Raw genomic sequence first — 19,945 nt, 5'->3', positions numbered from 1 at the left:
GAGACAATTTAAATGACTAGCTTCGTGTGCAACGTTTTCATATTTGCAAATGGAGTCTAAATTGTCCGAGATCACAGAAGGAGAATCACCGAACTGTCTTCTCCTCAGACGAAGGTCAGCGTGTTGACACAGCTGCGACCTGAGCTGAAACAGATCTGCGCGTGTCTTCAAATCAGAGGCGGTTTCCTTTACGAATAAAACAGTTTAATAACGAGAACATCTATGCCAATAAATAAATAACAAAACGCCTTTCTTTGCTTGTTACAGTACCTCTCAAAATTTTAGCTGATCTTGTTATTCCTTTTGGGATTTTTGGAGAGGTGACATCATGAAAAGCAGACTTTGAACATGGTTTAATTCACACAACAGTGGGGTGGTTAAATGGACCACTGGTGCCCCTGTGTTTGCATTCACTCCAAGTATAAAATAAACAAAAATTTAATAGGAATTGTAAATATGATTTAAATGCGTGCATTAACACGGAATTAGCATTAAATCCCAGTAGAGCAAGAAATTAGAATCAATACAGGGATATTGGTTTAATCTAAAATGAAATCATTTTTAGTGTTTTACATACATATTATTTTGCATGCATAGCTAGTAATGGAGAGGTCTAGTTTTTTTTTTCCTCACTGAGCTCTGAATGCAACCACCAGAGGTTGAAATGAAACTTTTTGCAGGATTACTGTGTACAGCAGATATTGTATTTGCATTTTACATTTGGACACTTTTGGACATGCACTTATTTTTTTTTTCTCCATTTGATAATTTGACGATGCAAACACTTTCTCTTTCCTTAAATGTAGGCTACAAAGATTTTGTATAACTGGGTGGATATAACTTAAAAAGCCACAGTCAGATTTCACGTCTTCATATGACGATTTAAATCACCACATCAACCTTTGCAACCTGCAAGTAATAAACTGGTTGGATTTACTCTTTTAAGGCCACTAATTGATTTGCGAGTCACGCGACACCCATTGCTGAGACAGAATTATCCCCATTGACATTCACAACAAAAGAGCAGCTATAAAACGTGAATATAGTTTCCAGGTACATTTTAAAGATTATTCTCTGCACCTCAAATCCTAGGGAACCCTGACCAAATGTTGTTGACGAATGCACCCTTTGGCGTACGTGCACTAAATAAATGAAGCCCGATCTTGTAGCATGGTATTCTGTTCTCTTACAATAAGTCTTCCATGTGTAATGTCCTGAAAACTTTGCCTCGCAGTCACAAATGCACTGCAGTGTACGATTTGCTGACCCATTCTTCTTGGCTTTTTCTACCCATGTTATTTTACGCACTCTAGTCTCATGTGTCGTATCAATATTTACAATGTGCCTAAATACTTTAATGATGTGAGCTGACATCCAGCACAGTAGGGCAGGGTTACCAGAGAGGAAACAATACAAAGCATTTCTTTTCATTTTATCACACCACGGGGGCATGTGCGCACACACGCAACCACGCACACACGCAAGCACGCACGCACACGCACACGCACACACACACACACACACACACACACACACACACACACACAGAACAGTTTAAGGAGTCTAGGGACTATAGAAGGTATCAGGTGTGAGCCAGCTGTGAACCCCGACTGGTTAATAAGCCGTCTGTGTTTGAATTAATGACTCATAAAGCTGTCTGTCTGCATGACAATCTATCTATCTATCTATCTATCTATCTAGTAAATGTCAAAAAGATCATATTACAATAAATTATAATGTGTACATGACACGGGACCCTGTCCCCTGACTGAGTGTGTTGCAGTCTGAAACACATTCACATATACACTTTGATTTTGGAGGACAAAATATGTATAAAAAACTCTCCATGACAGCCCATTACAAGCATGTAACTCTCCTCAACACCGGCTGCGATAAGACCGGGACATTTGTCTGCGCTTACATCGTATTCGGAGACGAATACTCCAGTTATATCATAAGGTGTTCGGATCGTTGCGTAACAGCAAACTCAGTTTACAGTTAAGAGACAAAATGAAACTGCCGAGAGCCGAGACCCACAGAATCCAATAAACATACTTATCCTGGCTAGTACAAGGACTTAAATCATTTAAATATGAACAGATTGTTCAAAATGAATCTTTACCACTGTTAGAAAACTTTCATACAGTTTAGAGTGATCTAATTTGCCGCTGTTCATTCTTTTCCCTGACAGGGGGGAATGGTTTGGCTTCATTTGTTGTCAAGTTTTAAGTTCTTGTGAAGGACAGCGCGGTGGTATTACATTGCTACAGGCACTTATCTACTCCTCGCTCGAGCCTCAGAAGGCTTTTGCCTAATGATCGTGTCTCACCTCAAGTGCTTTATCATTCCATGGGCATCTACAAGAGGCCTTGAGGTTGATATCCTTTCCCAACAAGTTAGCCACTCACTGCAAATTTTGAAACATGGTAATAAGAGGAGGATTAAGGCACCGCCAGTGTTTAAAGCATCACTGAGAGGCACGGCTTTCTGTCCTTGTAGTGGAGACTACGGAGAGAGCGCCAACAAGTTAGATAACTCTCACGCATTAGAGAGTTTTAAAAGCCGAGCTGGAGATTCATTGTGACTAAAGTGTTCCCAGTTTAATATCAGTGCTCGCACAACGAAGGCAGAGGCACATTGGATACGGATTGAACTGGCGTTTCATTGTCATATACAGATATGGAAAAATTGCAATATCATTGGTTCTGTTGAAAGTGCAATTTCATGGCATTTTTAAGAAATCTCATTGCTATTAGATGATGACAAGCTAGGGGATGGTACCAAGTTAGAAAAAATATCCAGGGAATATCATTGAACTTGCTTTAACTCTTGTATTTACCATGTCAACCTTTTTTTTTTTTTTTACAGTAAATGTATCATCAATTATTATAAGTCAAGTTAGATCTGATCTGTCAGCATTGATTAACATCCATACCATCTGCTGTTCTTCATATCTGGCCATCATAAAGCCCTCAAACTACAGATTCAAGCAATGTGGAAAGACGACTGTTCTGACAAATGTATATATGTAAATAACATAATTCAACACTATTATATAATAAGAATAAAGTAAACTGATGTTTGTGTCTGCAGCTGAGAATATTTCCAAAGTTTACTGCCTGTAAAATCCGGTCAAATGTCACAAACATATTCCATTTTGCAGTAGAAAAAGGAGGTAAGAAAAGGGGAGCTGAGAGACACATGGGTGGCCTATCAGCTGTCGCTCTGCTGCTGTCTATCTGCTTCTCTCTTGGAGAATATATTTTGTTTGTGTTGCCAAGATTTCAACGAGTAATTGACGAACACAATTAGAGTTAGTTTAGTTTCAAATTCTCTCATTATGTTGATATAAACTGAATATTCACTTTGCGTTACTCGTGCGAGGATCACTTATATTTACTCGTGCGAGTAGCGCAAGTCAACACAACCCGAGAATATCCTCCCATTCTCCGTCGGACACGGACGTCAGTGATGTCGGGGAGAATCTCGGCTTTTGCGACATCGTGTCACACGAATATTTCAACTCGAGCGATTAAGCGGCAAACGCGAAGAGGCGAAATTCGCGTTGCCTTTCGCTTTGGCTTTTTTATGTAATTTCATCACGCGACAGATTTGCGTTTGCATTCGGTTACTGAATTTAAAATTGTCCATTTCCTAATGGCTCAGTGTGTTGCCTGTGTACCGTCACCTCAAGTCTGGGGTTGTGGTGATGATGTGTGATGATGAATCCTTTTGGACAAAATCTTCTTTTTGATTTCCCCCGTCCACAAAGAGGTCAGAGGTCAGGGTCATCTACGGGCACAGCAGTGACTCAGTTGAGTCTTGACGCTCGTGCTCCAGGACTCTATCACTCACATCTGAACTCACTCTACCTCCCTCTAAGACCTCTTCTGTCCGTTTACCTGTCACATGAGTTCACATAAAAAATGTCGACGTTTGTCTCCTCACCTTCTCTCTGTCTCCCGTCCCTTGCTGTCTCCCTGTGTCCTGCTGGGTAAAACAAATATTACATCAAAAAACTCTCGGGGTGCAGCAGTCATCTTGAGGGTATCAGGTGCTTTGTGTGGCCCCGTCCTAATGAGCCACATGTGACCAGTTAAAAAGGACCCATCTGATCTGCCCATTCGCCTCATTACCACCCAATACATATTAATGTCCAGGGTCACATCTTATACATACAACATACATATTCATAGCACACATGCAGGGTCATATATGTATCTTGATGACACAGACATGACGGGTTTACTGGTTATACTCCCCTCTTCTCTTTTTTTCTCTGTTTTGTTTTATTATGAGCAGCTGTGGGCTGGATTTTTCACTCCCCATATGCAAAAAATGGACTTATCAACCTGTGTATTAGCCTGTATAGTTGCAACGAGAGCATCTTTGCTCATATACTTATAGAATGACTATTAATGAAGATGTATATGTGTGTAAATGAGAAATGCATCAACTCCACAGTGACACAGAAAAAGTCAATTTCTTCAAAGCCCCATGCAGAAAGTTTTTACTCCGTGACTATGCTGCAGAATTTCTTAACTTATAAAAAAAATCAGCAGTATGATGTATTGTCTAAAGGTAAAAGTGTTAATACCTGCTGCCACAATTCGAGGCAGAGAGAAAAGCCTGGCTGCAAAAATTCTTTTGTTTGTCCTTGTAGCTTCAACACAATAAATCACACAAATTGGGATAATGGTGTAGATTTCTGGACAGAGTCGTCTCGAGGGGCGTTGGTGGTGTTGCACTTGGTTGTACGCACAAAATGTGAGGGGAATAGTTGTGTGAAGTTAAACCTTATATTCACACTGCCTTCACAAAATGGGTGCTATTGTCGAATTGTTTTTCTAGAATTAACGGAAGCGGCTGCCTGCAGTTCTACTGTCAGATGGGGCGTGAGGTGTTCAGACGCCATCAGGCGATTTAACGCATACTTTTTTTTTTAAAGCTTATTGAGGCCTGTGGCAGGATCTTGTTACAGCTTCACAAAGTCTTTTAGGTAATGAATCATCAGAAATGTAAGGCTGTGACATAGACTATTGTTTCCCTCCATTTCTTTTAACCATGTTCATGATCTTTCTCTTAAACCTTAACTGAGTAGTTTTTGTGCGTGAACCAAACCAAATCCAAACTGAATCAATTGAATATGTTTTTATTAATAGTATATATGCTAGAAGGACAAACAATGTCCTCATTCTTGGGTTGTCTGTTTATAAAACACTTAAATGGCCAATTTTCGGAAATACACATAATACATTTTGCCATCAAGATTCAAGGACTTTATAAGATACTTTATGTTGTTGTTTTTTCTTCCTTTAAAATGTTCTAATAGTTCCAGAACAACCGTTATCAGCATAACAGTGGCATAAAGTGTCTCACTGTCATGTTTTATAAGAATGAGACAAGCAGATCCATAATTTGAGAAACAATAATTGACTCTGGGTGTTTTTTGCCGGGGTCAAAACACAGACCAATGTAAGAAATTTATGTTGGTAGAAATCAAAGTCACGGTCATCCATCACTACCTTTATCAACCCAGTGTGACGCTTATGTTACTGTGAACTGCCTCTCTCTCTCTCTCTCTCTCTCTCTCTCTCTCTTTCTCTCTCTCTCTCCTTTACATTTAAACCTCGTCTGACCTTCCTTTTGTCCTCTGTAAGTATGTTGTCCCTTTATTTTTCCCTGTTTTGCTCCCTTTCTTTGTGTTGTCTGTCTGCTGTTCGCCCTCCTTCTGTTGTCTCTCCTCCTCCCTTCCCTGCCCTGTATCTCTCTCTGTCAGTTTTTGTTTACAAACCCTTTCATCTGGATATTGCTTTATATGTAAAACCCCTCTATTTGAATGGAGTTTTATTTAAAACCCTGTCATTTAAATAGCTCTTTAAAAGACAGAGGAATGGAAAGTCAACATGGACCCTTCGATTGTGTTTCCTGAGAGGACTCGCGCGCACACACATACACACACAAGCATGCTCACACATCGCCTGCCTGTCTACATGCATCCAAGCCTATTATTATGCTAATGAGTCTCCAGTCTCCACATGTCCCCACAGCCTGCACACACACACACACACACACACACACAGATATATATTTCGCTGAGCTCAGCAGTGTAGCCACACTCACAGGCTAGCGGGGAAAAAATAATGAGGAGTGGACAATTTTGCAATCATAGAAATAGTCCTGATAGAATTGGTATCACCTGGTGTGTTATCGATCGGCACAGAAAGACAGTCAATGGGAGAGTCACGCTCGACCCCCATCGACAGATATCCTTCAATACTGTTGCTCTTTTACACATTTGTCTCGGCCTCTGCAGCCAAGAACCTACACACACAGCAACAGGAAATTACCTTAGACGGTTTTAATTAGATATTCAATTGTTCATTTTGCTCAATAAGTATACAGATAGTTGAAAACACAGACTGCATAAAACAAATGGTGAGTTGAGATCATCTTTTTATTTTTTTTTTTCAAATGTCACTGACCCAAAGTCATATCCAGGGTCATATCATGTAGTCAAAAAATGGCTTAATTTCACACTGGCTAGCCCACCAACTCCTGGTTAGATGCTTTAAATATATAGATTGCTTTACGTTCTACACCAGTTACTGGTTTTCGTCTGCTCCCTGCCTTTTTCACTAACCTCTCCAAAAGAATTGACAAAATGGGTTGTCTGTCCATGCCCTCTAGAACGTGACGCACAAGGGTGATCTGACACACCTATTGGCGGGACAACATTATTTGTTTGTTGAGCTGCTGACTATTGTTTTTTTATTATTATCTGACAGTGCTGCATTATGGTTTGGGTTTATATGACTGATGTTTTAAGGTTAGGGGACTTTGTCATCATGGTGACCATAACAAATATATGATTAAGGTCGGGGGACGACTGTGGCTCTGTCTTAGAACTGACTGTTGGCAGGGAAAAGGAACAATGGTTTCCCATGTTAAAGTGTGATCCTTCCATCCACCCTGACCTTCCTTTGTGGACTTTATCACTCAATAATAACCTCACCTTGCCATCCCTTGTGCTCTCATCATAATAACTATGACTGACATAAACATCTATCAGAGTACGCTTGCTGGGAAAGGCTGGTAGATGCTTCATGTGTGGGCCAGAAAATCAAGTAAATCGGGCTGACGGATGTTGATTCTTCGTGGGTTCAGTGCTACACACTATCCCTTTGCAAGGGAAACGCAGGGCTTGAAATTGGGCATATTGAACTAAAAATGAAAGTCTGAATATCATCTTTACTATTGGAGCCTTTTAGAGCGTTGGATTACATGTTTCAGACGTGATACTGTAGCTACAGTCCGTCTGAGTAGAGACAAGAAACCTCTTCAATGCGGTGCATCAACAACACATGAATAAAGCAGGAAGGGTAAGTGAAAGTCTAAAAGCAATATGCACATGCACACGCACACGCACGCACAGACACACACAAACATTCCTGTCTGTCTCTCTCAAACATTTATCAATGAACTACAAAAATAGGGTAACTCCAAGGACCTCGCTGAATAGATCTTACATAAATGCACACGTCACTGAATTACATCACACACCATCAGTCTGCCCGCCAGTGTGTGTATGAATGGGGGTAGGGCTTTGCATAAGTGTGTGTGTATGTGTGTGTGTGTGTGTGTGTGTGTGTGTGCTGTCTACTGGCTGGAGGGAGAATTCCGTTCGTATGAGTGTGTAAACAACAAAACAGTGCATGCTCACTCTGGTGAGCATGTCTCTTCCCACTGACATACAAACACACAGACGAACACTGTGCAGCTCTGACATCGTCTGTTTCTATGATACAGACGTGAGACCAAACAAAACACCTTCAGGTCAGTAACATTGACTGAACTCGATGCTGACTGTGTATTTACACACTGGGGATGTGAATGGCCCGGGAGGATCACTGAATTTGCATGAAGGAAAAAGGAAGGACCTGCATTCAGTGCCACAAGAAGTTGGTTTTCAGTGTTTAGTTTGATGGTTCTCAGTCCCTCAAAAGGCCATAATCGGTAGTTGGGAGGGTGAGGGTTTTTTTTCTCTAATGCAAAAGTTACTTTGTGTTTGCTTTCACAGTAATATTTATGACACAACTCAGCAAGTTTCCTCTTATCAAAATGCTTAATTGAAAAAAGCTGCAAGCAGCAACACCACAATCCCCAAAAACTGACGCGTTCTAAACTGGCGCTGCACTAGTAATATACATTTTAGCTTCACGGCTTAGTGTTATGTTCATTCAAACCCTACTCATGCCAAATATGTCAATGAAATGAGTGTGTGGACCACAGGGACTCGTTGTCTGTTTAGATGACACGTGCAGAGAGCAAACCAAACCAACCAAATAACACTTTGTTTAACACTTTTTTCTGATTGACCTCATATCTGTATTTACAATTGCACTGTAACCACTGTAATCCTTCTATATGGTTTTCACAAATTGCCTCTGATCGCCAGTTTGTTAACCAAAAAAACCAACAATGCCTCTGGTCTACAGTACTTATTTCCATTTTACTGCCAGAAGAAGAAAAAAAATCAGTGTAAGCGAGCACTTAAAACAGCCTGATTAAATCCCTTCCCTGGCTGCTGGTCCCACAAGACAAGATGCTCTTTTTTTTTTCCTGATGAATAAAATTAAGCACTTTCCTCTCTCTCTCTCTCTCTCTCTCTCTCTCTCTCTCTCTCTGTGTCGCGCGCGCGCGCGCACGCGGGCAGCCTTATAAAGCCGCAACAGCTGATCTCGTGCATCAGAGAGAGCCGCAGCTCCGCACGCGCCGAGGAGAAGAGAGAGAGAGAGGGAGAGAGAGAGAGAGAGAGAGAGGAGCAGAGAAGAGCAGAGAAGAGAGGGAGAGTGACGGAGAGAGTTCGGCCGCGGGGAGAAGGAGCTGCAGTCTTGAAAAACAACAACAACAACAACAACAACAAAACATTTTTGAGCAATATTTCTATAAGGAACTACGTGTGAACATTTTGGTTGAGTTTTCCCCTGAAGGGTTTGCGCTCGCGAGAGGTTTTCTTGGACCCATCATCTGTCTCTCGCTCGCTCTCCTTTTTGTGTGTGTGTGTGTGTGTGTGTGTGTGTGTGTGTGTGTGTGCGCGCGCGCGTGTGAACATCTTTAACCTTCGTTTCTCTTCGACCGTTCGCCGACCCTGCACGTCCCGACTGAGTGGACTCACTTGCATGGGAATTTCCACCCGGCGCTCCGACTCGATTCAGTTTTGAAGCCCGGTAACGTGGTCCCCCCCCCCCCCCCCTTCTCCTTTCCCCGCCTCTGGTGCCGGAAGGGGACCTGCGGTCTGACGGGCGGTCGGGCGGTTGGTGTGCCGTGCGACACGCGGACACAAGCGCGGGCGGGAGGCTCGCGCCCGGCGGAGCTGTCCGGTGCTGAAGGCACGAGGCTGGAAGGACGGACGGCGGCTCGCGAGGGAGGGAGGGAGCTGTCCGGTGCTGAAGACCCGCGGTTCAGGACGAGAGAGACACAGATAACGTTCATTATTCACATTGTTTGAACAAAAAAAAAAAAAAAGCGGGGAGAAGAGGAAACAAAAACAAACAAACAAACAAATAAACAACAACAAAAACAAGGAACGTTTTCTTTTCTTTACCGGAGTCCCCCGCCTTTGGCGTTGCAGGAGCAATAGCCATACAGGAACTAGTCTATTTTGCCTTTTTTATTTTTCTAGAGCTCCACAGGTCTTCCAGCTTCGAGTTATCAGAATGCAAACGGACTTTTTCTCATCATAGCATCCATCAATCTCACACACAACCATAGCCTATTTGACGAAAAATAAATAGCAGCTATGCGAAAAATACAGAAGAACATAAGGAGCGCTCGTTTATTTTGATCGTCACACGCCATGTCTCCTCTGCACCCCCAAGGTTGTTTTAATGGGAGTGCGTTATAGTTAAAAAAATCAGGCCATAGGTGTTTCACATAGGTTTTGGTCAAGTTCCAAGCGGGTCGGTTAACGCCAGAGGAAGCGTGTGTGTGTGTGTGTGTGTGTGTGTGTGTTTGTGTGTGTGTGTTTTGTATGAGCATAGGAGCAACTACTGTCCCATCATGCCTCGCTCTTTCTTGGTGAAGAAAGTCAAACTGGACGATTTTTCGGCTGCAGACCTGGACAGTTCGTATGGTCACAGCCGAAGAGAGCTCAGTCTGCGATTCCACCACCATGACAAAGGTTAGTCACCCTCCTACCCCCACACACACACGTCTGCCATACGTTGCTAACTATACGGTATATTTTTCCAGCCCCAGATTTAAAGCATTAGTCATGACTCTTTCAGGAGGAGGAGGAGGAGGAAAAAGGAAATGCAGGGTTAAACTCCAGTCACAACCCAAAAATACATCAACTATAAGATCTGAAATTATGATTAATTCGAAACACATGTTGACCTTTTTCCGTAGCCAGGTCAGAGGTCAGGGGTCTTTCTCAAACAGCTGGTTGGATTCTCGTTCATGTGAAAGCACAGCCGTGCGAATGCTGTTATGAATGGCTGATTAAAATATGTTCACATGCGGAAGAGCATCATTTGAATTCTGTGTATGACAATGACCGATTTAAAAACAAAAAAAACTAAGCACAAGCTTTGTATTCCAGTGTCCTCAACTGTGAGGACAGGATCACCAGCTTCGATGTCAGGCAATTTGTTCAACATTTGAGTTTTCCCGTGCTCTCTTAAAACCGTAAAATGATTTTTTTGTGAGACGTGAATAGAAAAAGGTATTTATCTATTCATCTTTTGGACTTTGTGCAAAAGAGTATTTAGAGTAAAGTTTCAGAGAAAAGATAAAGACAGATGATGAGCAACAGAGAGCCAGCGTTCTAAGACCATTTCACAAAAGCAATGCTAAATCATCAGAAGTGTTCTGTGAGTCTCCCTTCAATAGTTCGTCAATGTTGCCCTTTATCACTGACTATAAATGGTTCCCACGCACCATATCGTCCTTGACACACAGGCAGAATACTATGCAGTCAGACATTTTGGGGTCAAATGTTCATTGATAAAATTCTTGCCTAGAACAAAGAAAGTCTCATACTTACACACAAGGTTGTTATTTTTTTGTTCTGGTGGTATTAAGTGCGAAAACTATCTGAAAACCTTGTGGGTTTAAAGGTTAGGATTTTATCAAAGAGAGCAGCCTCACTACCGGATGATACCAAAACATCGCTAATAGGGGGAGGTGAATTGGAGAGAATATTGGAATTGATGTTGGGCGGCCAAAGAAATCCTCACGCCTGCATTGGCTACTGATGCTGCTATATCAGGCAATTGTCTGCCAACACACTTACCAACGCAGGTTGTTTGCCTCTCCGCTTGTTTCTGTCCTCTAGTGGCCTAAAAAGCTGAGTGAACGCAGCTTTAAAGAGCTAAAGGAAGCAGCGTGGCAGTCGGTGCACAGTGAGAAGCATGTTACGGCGTTAGTGCAGCCTGGTGGCTTTCACTTTGTGCCAAGGTCAAATGTGAGAGGGAGAAATCCCAGGTGTTGTGAGGACTGCCTGAACAGAGAAACATGCAGCAGCAGCAGCAGTGCGGCAAGCATGTAAAGACTGAGACTGCTCTCTCCCTTGTTATAAATATAACAGGAGTTTGACTGAAGCAAGTGCAGCTTGTTGCTCTCTCTCTCTCTCTCTCTCACACACACACACACACACACACACACACGCACACATGCACACGCGAGCACACACACACACACACACACACACACACACACACAGAGGAACATACGCACACTGCTGTGCTTCTGTCAACTCGGCACATTTCCCAGGCAGCTTGCACAGCTGATTGCACAGCATTGCACACACGCAGATACACACACACACACACACACACACACACACAATGAGAGAGAGAGAGAGCGAGAGAGGGGGGAAGCAGTCAGTGACCTACAAGTGTCAGAGGCACACAAGTGTGTGTCAGTTATTGCTGCTTTGGATCCAAAATTAAATTGTGGCTCGCAGCTTTTTCTCTCTCTCTCTCTCTGCTTCTGTCTCTCACTGTTTCTCGCTGTCCTTCTGTCTGTTTTCCTAACCCTCCGTAAATTCAGAGAGCGATGTCTCTGGTCTGGCAGAGTATTTTAATCTTTAATAAGCATTTAGAACAGCCATCAGCTGTAATGCTGCCAAAGCACTTTGAACGAATACAGAGTTGACCCAGCGAGACAGAGACGGAGACAGTTGGAGGGAGACACAAACAAACAACAAGAGACAGTGCCCAGATGCTGAGGCGCACAGCGGCTGCAGCTCACGTCACTGTTTTGTCAAACGAGGAAACAAGGGGGAATGGTCATTTTTAAGTGGCAACGCCCCTAGAAGGATACGTCGTTTTCGCACCCAAACATCTTGCATACATAGCGAAGTTTTGAGTTTTATCTCTGCATCATTGGGTTATTTCAAGCAGGAGTCAGACTTAGGCCAATAAGTCAGGTCTTATTAAACCCATCCATCCATTCTGCAGTGACACCATGGATGGATTCAACTAGAGAGCCAGAGCAAAGGTCTAAAAGCAGAGTGGCAACATGTGCCCCCTCCCCCCCTTTAAATGTCTATCACACCAGAGCTGGGAAAACATCTGTGAAAGTACAGTGCATGACATCTGCCGTGGAAGTTCCCTCGAGCAAGACAGTGGCCACAGTTCAGCATGGCGAGCGAGACCAGAGCTGTTCTTATAGTCGACTTAGCTGCTTCACTACGGGTTAAAATACGAACGCCTGGTCACCTCTCAAAATTTTACTCGTGCTCTATTAAACAACTCACACACACATTGGGGGAGGTACACACAAACGTAGTTCCCTGTTCCAGAGTGCAATGATTGAATATTCATGATTCATGATTTTTTTCCTTCCCTCTCCACCGATTTCCAACTTCCTCTCTCTCGCCATCTATTTTCTGTCTTCCTTCAATTGCCACATCTTAATTTAATTCACAACATTAGATTATCACGAGAGCTGTTAACAGCTCTGCCAAACCACATAACCACAATCACCATATAGGGTGTAAAATCTCTTTCTGTCTCTCTCTCTCTCTGTCTGCTACATTTCCTCTTTCCACATTGTGTCCGTTTGTTTGTTTATTTCTTTCATTCTTTCTTTCTTTGCCATCCCTCACCTCACTGTGCCTCTCCTCTCTTTCCACCTCTACCTCGGTCTCTTATTCTCCGCACATTATCGACCAACTTCTGAGCTTTTCTCAGAACTGTATCGTGAAATTATATTACCAGCAATATTATCTCCTCTGCTGCCTGTGTCTAAATGCTCACAGAGTGCTAATTGAAATGGAGAGCTATTGATCGGCATACATCCACAGGAGTCATGGCTGTGGGATGTTAGCTACCAGTCTCCGCTTGTCTCTCTTTTAGACTCCAGCCTGTTGAGTTTAGAAACCATTAATACGAATAATGAAGCAGCCAACAATGTAACATGGCAACGGCTAATTCATTTGGAGCGGTGCATAAATATGCAGATTGCTTCGGAAATTTGTGACTCCCGGGGAAATATACATACTGTTTAGCTCAAGATTGAGGACTATGTTGCACTTTGAAATGCAATTGCGGCAGGGTGCCCTTGAGCAAAGCGCAGGACTCACAGCTGCTGTGAGAGATGGATGCTCGGTGCACAACAGTTGAAGATTTGACAGCTGCGAGGTGTGACAGTGCAGTCGTGGACCTGTCACGGAAGGTGCTGGTGATGAGGAGCCAGTGTGCTCACTGAAATAAAGATTTCCCACTCTTCACGGGAAAAGTGTCCCCTTGTTGGCAAAGACATAAAAGCACTTTCTTACCACTATAAATACCTTTCTTCTCCGCTTGATAGTGCCTCCAAAAATTGCTGTGCCTTGGACACATCTGTCAGTATGAGGATGTTGATGTTAATGGAAAGGCATAAGTTCATCTTAAAGCATAATGCACATGTTGTTTATGTGATCCTGGGTGGTTCAATTGATATTCAGAAACCCGAGACACCGGGCTGTAATCACTAATATCATCTGGAGACAATATTTGAAACAGCGCTTTTAATAATGAATGAAAGTGGATGAACGAGTTTGATTTATTTGTGGCTTCTGTTTTTACAATAATATAAAAGATATTTTATTATGTTGCTAACAGCGGTTACTATAGAGTCCGGAGGACGTCAGTAACTTGTAACACTCATGTAGTTTCCCTGTAAAGATTTTCTTCCTTGTTGTTTACAGAAGTTTGGTTTCATGCAGTGTGATTATTCTTTCGCGTATGTACTTCGTCACTTGTTTGTCTGTTTGTGCAGATATGCACATATACACAGGCAACATTGCATAAGAAGTATCCTGTGCAGAGAACGTTGTATTTTGTTACATTTTTAAGGACTTTGATATAGTGGCACATAAAAAGAGCAGCTCCACTGTAGGTTTAAGATTTCAGTTTATAAGAGGCTTGTCAATACGCGAGATGAATACTCAAAGGGAGGAAAGGATGAAACCTTCTCCTTTTCAGGTTTCCGTAACACTCTAGCAGGACTCATGTATCCCTGCAACGATTTCCTAACCAATCAGTTTCTAATTTCCAATCAACCCCCCTGCCACGGCCTAATGATTATCCTCTTCCTCTGTCTCCTCAGGCTATGTCAGCGATTATCTGAGTCCAAATCCGTATGATGATGTGGTGGGAAGCGACTCATCTGTCATCTCTAAAGTACCCTCCCCAAGCCACTCGTCAATCATCTATGGCAGCATCGACAACACCTACACCGGTATCCATGGTGACATCCATGGTGACATTCATGGTGATTCGGACCAGCCAGACAGCCCCCGGTCTGAGGTCTCATCATCAGCCGGCGAATACATCAACGGGGACGCAGCTGTAAGCGATGGCTTCACGGTGGACGCATTCTTCATCATGGATGGACGGTCCCGGAGGAAAGCCGCGGCGAGCCCAAGAGGAACCACCCAGAGGCACAGCTGCAGCGAGTGCGGTAAAACCTACGCCACGTCCTCCAACCTGAGCCGACACAAGCAGACGCACAGGAGCATAGACAGCAAAATGGCCAAGAAGTGCCCCACGTGCGGGAAAGTGTACGTCTCCATGCCCGCGATGGCCATGCACCTGCTGACCCACGACCTCAAGCACAAGTGCGACGTGTGCAGCAAAGCGTTCAGCCGGCCGTGGCTGCTGCAGGGCCACATGCGCTCGCACACGGGCGAGAAGCCGTTTGGATGCGCACACTGTGGGAAGGCGTTTGCTGACCGGTCGAACCTGCGCGCTCACATGCAGACGCACTCGGCCTTCAAGCACTACAAGTGTAAACGCTGTGACAAGACGTTTGCACTCAAGAGTTACCTGAACAAACACTACGAGTCTGCCTGTTTCAAGGGGGCTTTGTCCCCTATGAGCTCACTGGGGGAATGATGGCTTCACGAAGGACATCTGGGGTTTATTTCACTTATTTAGCTCAACTTGTGCTGGACTCACTCCCTGCTTTTTATGCTTCCCCCAACAAGAAGACCAGTATGCCTGAGCACTATAAGGGAGGAGTGGGGTTTTTTTCCCACAAGGATCGTGAGGCAAATGTCAAACATAGATGGAAGACATCCATTTTTATCAAGACCCTTCCATTCCCTCCTTTGTCTCCTATTTCCTTATCAGGAGGGAAAAGTTTTCAATGCCTGAATTAGATTGTCACCTGCTTCGATAATTTATATCCCCTTCGAAGGCTGTTTTGAGTATCTGTGAAGATAAATAAAGCACAGCATATCTAGCTCATCATTTTTGAAGATACCTAGATCTATTTATATCCATATCTATTCTTGTTCTTTTTTAAACACACGACGAAACAACGCTGAAGCACAATTCCATCTTCCATCGCCCTGTTTTTCTGTGACAGGCATATCACAGGAGTTTAACGCATGAATCAAATCTTTCATTTCCTTGCAAAGAGATTCAATTAACTTATATTCTATGCGGTTTATATTTTATTCATAATCCCAGGATTGATCTGGTATCCTGCTTTTTGTGAAACTAACCTTGGACTGAACTTACGAGGAGATAAGGCATCAAAACAAAGAAAGTAGTGGTTCCCTGCAAGTAAACAAAATACTACTGACATGCTTTACCTACTGTATACTGTGTCAATAGACACTGACACGACTACACTGACCTGTGAAGAAAATATAATGTCCACACCTGTCATAACATAGTAGAAATGGCCAAGTACACCAGTGTAGCAGAAAAATGTTTTTATATGACTTTTCTTTAAACCATGTCTTATCTGGACATAGACACTTCTACTCTTTTCTTCTCACAAAGGTTAACTTTGGCATTTGTGCTTTTACTTGACAGTAAACAGTGGAAAGCAAGAGGGATTGTGGGAGACAAACTGGACTTGCAGTTTGTCAAGGATGTTTCCTTGACAAACAGTGTTTTCCTATCATCTGAATCTTAGGTTATGTATTTTTACTTATCAACGTCAAATGGGGATCGAGACATTAAAAATGTCTTGTTTTTTCTCAAAAGGTCAAACCTTTCTCAATTGTTGTGAAACGAGTTTTTTTTTAGCACCACATACAGTATTCAGCTTTGAGGTTTACACCATTTTTATGTCTATTTATTGCCTAATTTATTCCCTTATTTATTATGTTTTGTATTAATTTGCACTTTATTATAGTTTTTTGCCTTTGTTACAAATATGCCAAAGCATTTGACACTTTCTAATTACCGAATACCTTTTTACTTTTGTCCGCCACTTTAATTATATAAAAACTACTGCATGCAAAAAATAATAGCCTACTAATGGAATCTATGCCAATTTTAGGAATCTTTGAAATATTTTTGCCAAACCTCTTAGATAACAGGCAAATCAAGCAAATTTATGTCTTCGGCAATATTTCGTTCATATCCGAAAGAGCAATAATGCATGATATTTTTTTTGAAGAAACAGGTCATAATTGCTTGTAACACCTTGATTTGTTATAAGAACCACTATTCTATGGAGTTATGAGAAATGAAATTTCAGGGAGTAAGCAAACCAAGTTAGTGTTAAATATGGAGGGTTGGGTCAAGAGCTCTATATTTACAGGAACCGTGTCACTGTTGTGCTTTTTTTGAGGCCTTCTCCAGTCATTTTTGTGAATGTTTAGTGTTCAAATAGAATAGAAAGCTCAAATTGGAGACACCAGCAAGACAGTTTTCAAACCACTGCTGTTCTGCTATGTAACATCTAAAACAAATGCCTCCTAGTTATAATTATATGTTGGCATCATTAGCTTATTGACAATTACGTCTGTACATGCATTAGGAGCTGTTGGGGCTTCAAGGGATTCACACAGATGGCACAACAATTCCAGATGGAGGGCTCTGGGTTGGGAAGGGACGGGTCTTTTTGTACATGGTTTATGCACTGCCTGCCTCGTATTATTACTCTAAAATATTGTAGAAAGTAGAAGGTACAACTGTAGGCCTCTGGTGCTGAAACATGGATAGAAAAATTAAACAAAACAGAACAAGAATGAGTGAAAGTTTTGGTACGTAATAGGTTACTGGTTTCTTTTGTCGGATCAGTGAAACAACTTTACAACAGCTCTTTGGTCAGAATCAGTGAGCAACCCCCTTTTTTCGGTCTGGATCTCATCACAGGATCAGTTTTGCTCCTTGGTTTTACATGAGACATTGATTTGCGAACTCCCCGTGAGAACTATACTCATCGAGCCTCACTGCATAATTTCAGCTTTTTTTCCCTTCCCGAGTGTCTTCTGCTGTTGTCAGGTTGTTGTGGTGATCACCAATGCAATTATACGGATTGTTGGGAGAGAAGAGACACTGGGTCGATATTTCAGCACCAGAGTGCATTGACGAACACTTAGATTCTTCTATGAACTACTGTAGCCTACTATAGCCACAAGTTAGTTTACGTATTCTTATATAAAAAGCACTTCCTCTTACAAATTATATCTTGCAACTTTTTTTCAAAGATAGTAGCACAATGAAAGAGTTAGATTCAGGTAGACAATGCCTTGTATGTATAGAAATGACAACCTTTTCCTCTTTTTCTACTATGATGAATCAAAGGTAAAAACAAACATCAAAACAACAAAGATGCTGTTGTGACACATGCTGTGTTGTTCTAAAGGAACACACGGGAATGTAGGTAAGAATGACACACACTGTAGAGCAACAAATTCAGTACATGCTGTGTCATTTTTTAAATATTCTCGTGTGAAGTATCTTCACCACACCTTTTTTTAGAGAGAATGAAAACTCAAATATTTTGCGGCAAGAGGCCTTGTATATAAGCACTGATGTGACTGCAGAGTCCAATTGTTTCTACAGATCTGTATAAACTGATATTAATGATGATGATGATGATGATGATGATGATGATGATGATAATGATGATGAATTTTTCTGGAGCTTCCTGCTTTATTTTGAGTTCTTCCTCTGAGGATTTTTAAAACATTGTAAAGCACAAGGACAACACTGGGCATTTTGTTTCACTTCCTTAATAAAAACTAGTTTAAAGAAGTCGTGTTGAGTTTTTTTTCCTGCTCTGAACACATGAAACACACATGATAAACAAGTAGTGGTGAATCATTAGTTCAATTATATTCCGAAATAAAGCACCACTTATTTCTTATTATTATTAATGACTTTAGCTCCAACACATCAGTCTTATTTGCCAAAGAAGCAATGCACAGGCGAATGTGCTGGTTGCCAGTGACATACTGTAGTTAGAGCTTTTTCCCGTCTTTGAATTTTTCTGCATCCCCATAATAATTGACAGATACAAAATCTTTTAAACCATTAAAAATATTAGATAAAATCTTTTCTTTTGATATCCCTACTAAAACATAAAAATATTCTACAATAACCTCCGCAACTGAAAACAAGACAAAATACTTGTATTATATAATTTGTGTACACAAACCGACATAGCACAGAACACAGTGGAGAACATGAACATTCATTATACAAAACGTGGCTGAAAGCATTGCAATACACAATGATTTAAGCTCATTTTAAATTTGATTCAAGGTGAGCATGTTTTCTTCAATTGACAATGTGGTTTTAATCAATTATGTTGTATAAAAGATAAAAAAGGAAAGGAGTAAAGATAAGACTCAGGAGACTCCGGTCAGTTTCAGGCATACTTTGTCTTGATTTGTTGTAATTTCTTCACACTGAACAGCTTGTTATCCCCAAACAAAATTTGTCTCGGAGTCAATATTTCTAAATTACAGTATGAGAATTTGGTGCGGTGGGGAGCGAGAAAAAGATTTTTAGCTTGAAGCCCATTTAAAAAAAAAAATAAAAATCTTCGTATTTCCCTATATTCATTGTGTTTTCTACCACACACACACACACACACTGCTGTAGCATGTGTACCGTCTGCATGTTCTTGTTCATATGAGGAAGTACTGTATGTTTGTTGGTTATGTAATTGTTAAATAAGAGTGTACAGTGTACATCCTTACCAGTGACTTTGTGAGACTGTACTTATGTATTATGTTCACCGTGTTCACCATCTTAGTTAAGCATTTTAAGATTCAAACTACTGTTGTTTATGATTAAAATCCTGTGTTCTTTGGTCAGCTATTTATCTCTAAAACCATAACACACCACCAGATTAGCTTCGGCTCCAGAGTAATTTAGCGTATCTAATCATCACATGCTCCTACTGCCGTCAAATGATTGTTATTGAAGCGGGTCTCCATAACAGTGCAACTTAGATTACTATCGGCCCCATGCGAGATCCCATTGACTGTGATTGGCTACCATCTGCTGCTATTGACAAATGACCTCCAATTAAAAGGTGATTGATTTTCTCCTATTCCAACTAGAGATATTGATTTTTCCTCGTACTGCCTTTGGTCTACTAATGATATTAATTCTAACATTCACTGGACCTGAAAAAAAGTCTTTCCAGCTATTATAGCTACTATCAGTGTGTGTGTGTGTGTGTGTGTGTGTGTGTG

General features: G+C 41.7%; 1 protein-coding gene across 1 annotated transcript; it reads left to right on the top strand.

Moving 5' to 3' along the window:
• The first annotated feature begins 8,742 nt into the window (after nucleotides 1-8,742).
• LOC118291649 (transcriptional repressor scratch 1-like) lies at nucleotides 8,743-18,531 on the top strand. The gene is made up of 2 exons (XM_035619983.2): nucleotides 8,743-10,183; nucleotides 14,599-18,531. The coding sequence occupies exons 1-2, from the start codon at nucleotides 10,063-10,065 to the stop codon at nucleotides 15,384-15,386; spliced, it is 909 nt and encodes a 302-aa protein (XP_035475876.1). The 5' UTR covers nucleotides 8,743-10,062; the 3' UTR covers nucleotides 15,387-18,531.
• Nucleotides 18,532-19,945: the final 1,414 nt, after the last annotated feature.

This window comes from Scophthalmus maximus, chromosome 22 (genome assembly GCF_022379125.1).
Source record: "Scophthalmus maximus strain ysfricsl-2021 chromosome 22, ASM2237912v1, whole genome shotgun sequence".
NCBI classification, from domain to species: domain Eukaryota; kingdom Metazoa; phylum Chordata; class Actinopteri; order Pleuronectiformes; family Scophthalmidae; genus Scophthalmus; species Scophthalmus maximus.
Note: the sequence above shows the minus strand (reverse complement) of the source record. Positions and strands in the feature narration are given on the sequence as shown.